This window comes from Petaurus breviceps, unplaced genomic scaffold (assembly GCF_028583685.1).
Source record: "Petaurus breviceps papuanus isolate PSGF00001 unplaced genomic scaffold, PetGlider_PUasm1.0 176, whole genome shotgun sequence".
Lineage (NCBI taxonomy): Eukaryota > Metazoa > Chordata > Mammalia > Diprotodontia > Petauridae > Petaurus > Petaurus breviceps.
Window position 1 is genome coordinate 16954254 of NW_027185771.1, and position 6171 is coordinate 16960424.

The 6171-nt window shown below is 44.7% G+C and overlaps 1 protein-coding gene across 1 annotated transcript; it reads right to left on the reverse strand.

The window, feature by feature from the left end:
- Positions 1-1203: 1203 nt before the first annotated feature.
- NOL3 (nucleolar protein 3) lies at positions 1204-5927 on the reverse strand. Its single transcript, XM_069085932.1, has 4 exons — positions 5646-5927; positions 3794-4123; positions 1520-1921; positions 1204-1402 (listed from the first exon to the last, which is right to left on the reverse strand). Exons 2-4 carry the CDS (start codon positions 4092-4094, stop codon positions 1395-1397), a joined length of 711 nt encoding a protein of 236 aa, XP_068942033.1. The 5' UTR covers positions 4095-4123; positions 5646-5927; the 3' UTR covers positions 1204-1394.
- Positions 5928-6171: the final 244 nt, after the last annotated feature.

Genomic DNA, 6171 nt, shown 5'->3' on the forward strand with positions numbered 1-6171 from the left:
TGAGTAAAGATAGTTTGAGGGGATAGGAAGGAAATATTTCGAAGGCAGAGTATTTGAAGCTAAAAGGATCAAGATGAGCCTTTTTGCCATTATTCTTCATGCCTGGAATGTTCCTCCTCCTCTTCACCTCTTTCTGTTGCAATCTAGCTCCTTTCCAAGGTTCAGTTCAATTGCTATCTCCTATAAGAAGCCTTTCCTGATTGCCAATCAGTTTACATTTTGTTGACCTATCTGTAAACATATATTTCCCCAAAGAAAAATGTAAGCAGAGAACAGAGATTATCATTTTTATATTTCTGTCCTCAGCACCTATCACAGTGTCTGGCACATAGACATTAAATGCATGCTTGTTGTTTGATTGATTCAATCCCATTCACTTTTCAGAGAAGGAAATTGAGTTTCAGAGAAGGGCAGACAGGAAGGAGGCTTCTTTGCCTTTATATGTACTTTGTTCAGCCCCCATTAGCCCTATTCCCAACTGTGACTTTGCTCCTTAGAGCAGGGCTATCAGACCATCAATCAATCATTGTATTAAAGCTTCTCTGGGGATGCAAATAAAAAAGGAACCTCCTTTCAAGGACCTTGCATTCAGTAGAATGTAACTAGGGGAATACAACATATATCACTGATTAGTGGCCAGGGAAGGGAGCTTTGAATTAGCCAATCACAGCAATTGTGAGTTAACCCAAAGGGCAGTACTTTTGCGCTCTTTCCAAGTAGCCATAGTAATACTGATTTGATGGTTGTTTTCCGAAAAAGAGGTGGAAATCTGGATATGAAGGGATCAGTACTTTCTTTGGAGTTTAGGTACACAAACTGGACTTCGGACTTTTTTCCTTCCACTGGCCCTTGACTCGGGAAGAAACAGAGACTGATGAGGTTGTGTAACTCTATGTCATTTAAATCAAGTTCATGCATGAGTGAAGACTGGTGATGTCATTGGTCCTCTTTGAAGGACATACAACAAGGGGGATACAAACCATCCCAGGCAGGTGGCAAGATGCTGCCTCAGCCTCCTCCACCTCAGCCTTCTTCCTTTCTAACTTCTGTACCAAGGACTTGGCAGTTTCTTTATCTATAAAATGGGTCTAGTAATACTTCCTACTCTCAACCTCATGTGACTACTATAAGGAACATGCTTTTTTTAGCCTATAGAAATGGAAAGTATGATTTGTATCATTAATAATTATATCAATCCAATGCTGCTCTGAACCTTTTATTAAGAGTTTATTCAAATGAAATAGGACAACCCCAGACCAAAAGCCTTAGCTAGGCAGGAACTTAGGAACTTAAGAGGTTGGGTGACCCAGCCTGAGCACTCTCCTACCCCAATGATGACCTCACTCCTTGGTATGGCAGGTAGGATGGGGTAGTGGTCATTTCAGTTGGCTCCATCAGAAATCTAGAGGAGACAAAATGAGGAATAAATTGAGGGAAAAGAGGCTCCAGAGATGGAGCAGGGGCAATCCTACACTACCCCTTCATCCTCTCCTCTTCCTCCTTTCCCTTCAGACCATACCCTCCTCTGCAGCAGCACCTTCTCCATCATCTTCTATTACTCCTTCATACTCTGGTTCTGGCTCCACAGACCACTCCAAGAGGTCATTGTTTTCTGGGCTTTGTGGCTCTGGCTCTTCCAGAACCTCATTTACGGACTCATCTTCTGGCTCTGGCTCTTCTAGAACCTCATTTATGGACTCATCTTCTGGGCTTTGTGGCTCTGACTCTGGATCCTTTGAAGACTCTTGGTCCTCAAGAGCATCTAATTCTGCTGCTGCTGGGCCCTGAGATCCCTCCACACCATCAGTCTTGTCCTCGTCTGCAGGGTTCGGAGTCCCAATGCACGTACCCCCACATGAAGTCTTCCTCTGGTCATTCACACAGCATGAGTCATGACTTCTCTGGTGATAATGGCTGTATCCTGGGTGGGGAAAGTGATGGAAGAAGAGAAGAAGGAGGTGATGAAATTCTAGTCTATCAGTTCCCTTCCTACACAAGAATCTCTCCCATTGCACTCCTTCCCTCCCCCCCACCCCAGCCCCTTTCCCTTCTCTGCTCATGCCTGCTTTGGAAAATCTAACCATACCCCCTTCTCCCTGGACCTCCTTACTCTCTGCTGAGGGGGACAGAAGGAAAGGTAAGTCTCTGTCTCATAAAATATCAGTTAAAAGTATGTCAGAATATGTAATGTTATATCTAGAAGAGACCTTAGATCAATGGATAGTGCCAGACCTAGAATCATGAAGACTTGAGTACAAATCCTTCCTCAGAAATTTTCCAGCTACGTGATCCTGGGTACTTAACCTCTCAGCATCAGTTTCCTCATCTGTAGAATGGGAGTAATAATAGCACCTCCCTCACAGGGTTGCTGTGAGGATCAAATGAGGTAATATTTGTATAACGCTTTGCAAACCTTAAAGCTCTACAGAAATGTTAGCTATTTTTGCATCATAGAATGCAAAAAGAGCTGAAAGATGCTTTAGAAATTAGAATGTCAGAGCTGAAAGGGACCTTCAGGCATGAAGTGCCAGAAAATAGGACATGATGTCAGAGGTGGAAAGGCTTCAAGAATCTGGGTTGTTAGAGGAGGAAAGAGCCTCAAAACAAAATGTAAGAAAAACACAGAATGAACAATGTTCGGGCTGGAAAATTCCTTCATTTTCCAGATAAGGCGAGTGAGGGAAGGAGTTTGCTTAAGGCAAATTCATGGAAGAATCAGGACTAGAATTTAGGTCTTATGGGATTGTGGAATTTTGAATGAGCTGGGATTTAGAGACAGGTGTGACATCTGGTCCATAATCCGAATCTTAGAAATGAGGAAACTGAGGTCCGGAGAGGTCAGATAATGAGGAAGTTAGCAGAACCAGCATTGGAATATAGGTCTTCTGACTCTAAATTGGGCATTCTTTCTACTATTTATTTCTTATCTGCATCTTTCTTCTCTGTTAGAATAAAAGGACTGTGAAAGCAAGTTCTCTAATTCCTTTGTATGGCCTTCAGAGCACAGGACTCAGTAGGCACTCAGCTAGAAACCTTTCCTTGTGTTTGTTGAATGAATAAATGTTGGATGGTAGATACTGTATTTGTTCCTCAGATCTTTATATGACCTCCAGTCCCTTCCACTCCGAAAAGAGTTCTTCCCCCCCCCAAAAAAAAATATAAATACCAACAATCTTGAGAAGCAGAACAAAGTTAAAATAATTTGCTCCTAAGACATTGTTTTTTCTAACTGCTAAATGGAATTTAGCATTTCCTTGAATTATCAATGCAGGTAATAAACATTTTGAGAAAGGGGTCCACAGGCTTCACCAGACTGTCAGAGGGGTCTGGATAAAGAACAAAAAAAAAAAAAAGGGCTTTACTATGAGGAAAACTAAAAAGAGCAGAAAGATACTGGCAGGATGGATTTTATAATCGGTCTTGTTCCTTGGGCAGTTGGGCTGGCGAAATCATGAAGTAGTGGAAGAGATATCATCCTATATGTATAAGAAAAGCAGAAAGATACAAGACTATGACATCTCCTGCCTTAAGCCATCAGGAGTTGGGTTGGGCTGGCTAGCAAACACTGTGGACTACTAACTGTCAACCTTCTCTGCAAGTCTGGTTCATGGTATGGGAAGGAGAGAGTCCCTGCTGTTTTCTCTGACCTACCCCTCTACCATAACTGTGTTCCCTGATGGCAATGTCTACTGAAAGATAGGAGCTCCTCTCTTTCTCCATTTCTCATCCCTTCTAACTCATTTTCTTTCTCTTCCTTATCTTTCCCACTGTGCTCTCTTGGGACACTGCTTACCCTCTGGTGTAAGCTTCCAGTTCCAGTAAGGGTCTCTGGAGTTGGAAGGGTGGATCTCAGATGCACACTTCAGCAGCTCCTGGCAAGCAAAATCACCTTTCTTCTGTACTATCAGAAGTATCCGGCGCACTATTCGTTCAGGGTCATCCATGGCATCCAGGGACTCATACTCACTCCCTGTGATGATGCCTCGAGCCATAAGCCCATCCAGCAGGATTGCTGAATCATTTTTGAGGACTTCTACCAGTTGTTTCCGCTCCCGTTGGATTATCTCTGAAGGTCTTTCCTGAACGTTGCCCATCCGGAGTGAGGAGGAGTGTACAGGGAAGCCTAGAACAGGACCATTTCACACTCCCAGCGCAATCCATTCCCCAGTCTCCTGGGCACTTATTCCCCCATCCCCACACTTTTCATTCACATATATAACCTACTACTTCTGAAGCCTCAGTTTCTTCACCTGTAAAATGGGGGTGTGAACACCTTCTCTACTTATCTCAGATTTATAGTGAGGATCAAATGGAATAAGATGTATTTTTGTACTTGAATATTGTATTAAGTTGTATATTTGTGATTTGTGAATTTTAGTAACTTCTCACTTGGCAACCACACCCTCTCTACCCCCAAATCTTCCCTTGCCCCAAAGCATCCCTCCAATCATGGGCCTAGACTTTTTAGGCAAGTTTCCCCCCACACACACACCTCCACCCTCACACGCCCCTGCCTTTAATTCATCTCAGGTGGGGTTAACCAACAACCAACAATGTCTCTGAGTGTAAACACGGGACTATAAGATTTTAAATGAAAAGGGGCCTTGGAGTTCATCTAGCTTAACTCTCATTTTACAGATGAGGAAATTGAGGCCCTGACTTGACCATGTTAAATGTCTCTTCTTCAATACACTGAGGATCTGTGATTTCACAGTTGTGGCTGTTTCCTCTTCTGATGCAGGTCATATATGCCCCACTCCCCCTCCCCCCAAGACCTTACTTAGGTCTTTTTGACTAGTTGCAGTCAAAGAAATGAATCACCTGCAGAACTCTACCTTAAACAGACAGGTAAGAGTCAGTGTTCCCCTTCCATCTACTCTGTGAGTCTTGCATGTGCCCCACTTCTCTATAGCAGTCTTGATCCTCTATCCCCAGGTCTCAAAGTCCTCCATCAGCCCTCCCTCACCTGGCCCCTATCTTATATCCCCTAGGTCTTATTCCCACCACTATGGTGTTCCTCCAAGATTTGGAAGTTATTGTTCCATGTTCTCTGGGGACAAGGGCCAGACTTTCTGGGTAACAGACTATTCCCTCTCCTAACATGATTTTATCCTACTACAAAGGCTTGTTTCCTGTGCTCTGCACTATAGTGCTAGATCTGGGGACCAATGGGAGCAGAGATACCCAGATATGTTCTGGGAGATGTCTAGGATCTAACAGTGATGTCTAGGCAAGCCCATGTAGGTGAGATCACAAGGCCTGTTGGCATCCAGGTAATCTTTCCCTAGCCTTGCCTTGTTCCTTCCAAGCCTTCTCAGCAGAGTGTCCTAAGACCTTGTTTCCCAAAGTCCAAGTCTTTTTATCAGGTCTGACCCCTTCCCCCCCCCCAAAAAAAAAGGAAACCCTAAATTTGATCTAGACACCAAAATTCCCAGTTTCCAACTCAAATCCTATTCTAAAAAACAATGGATCTTTGCCTGGTCTGTGCCTCAGTTTCTCCTCTGTTGATATGGAGAGGATGACTCACTACTTAGTCATCAGTACCCAAGAAACCCACACCTCCACTCCCAGCTTCCCTCACACTGAGCCGGCCTTGCTCAGAGGAAAGGAAGGAGAAAACGGACAGCGTCTCACAGCTCACTCACCCAGGTTGATGCCTCTGGCCCGGAAGGGAGATGACTGTGCAAAAAGCCTTTGGTGGAGATGGAGGAATCCAGGGAGAGGGAGGGGCTTCTGCAGCTGCCCTGTGGGGAGGGAGGGGCTGGCTGCTGCGGAGGCACCGACTTTGAGCCCCGGACTTTGGGGAACCGAAATGGGTCGGCTCCCTTTCTCTCCCGGAAAATGGCAGGGAAGGCATATGGGGCAGGCTTGGATTTACAGAAACCTCTTCCTCGATCTTATCCAAAATAGTCTTTTCACTTTCACTCACTTGGGGGAAGGAGGGGGGGACGAGAGGGGCAAGGGGGTACGGAAACACTCACATTTCATTGGCTGTGAACATTCTCTCCCAACCTCCACACCTCAGAGATGGCCTTTATGTCCAGCCAAAGAAATTCAGCACCTAGTGGCCAACTTCATGATAAGACAGCTGACAAATAACATAGCCAAGTGTGTGTCAGGGCTGGGGATATAAACACCCATAGACATTACGCCCTTCCTAACTGGGTGGCC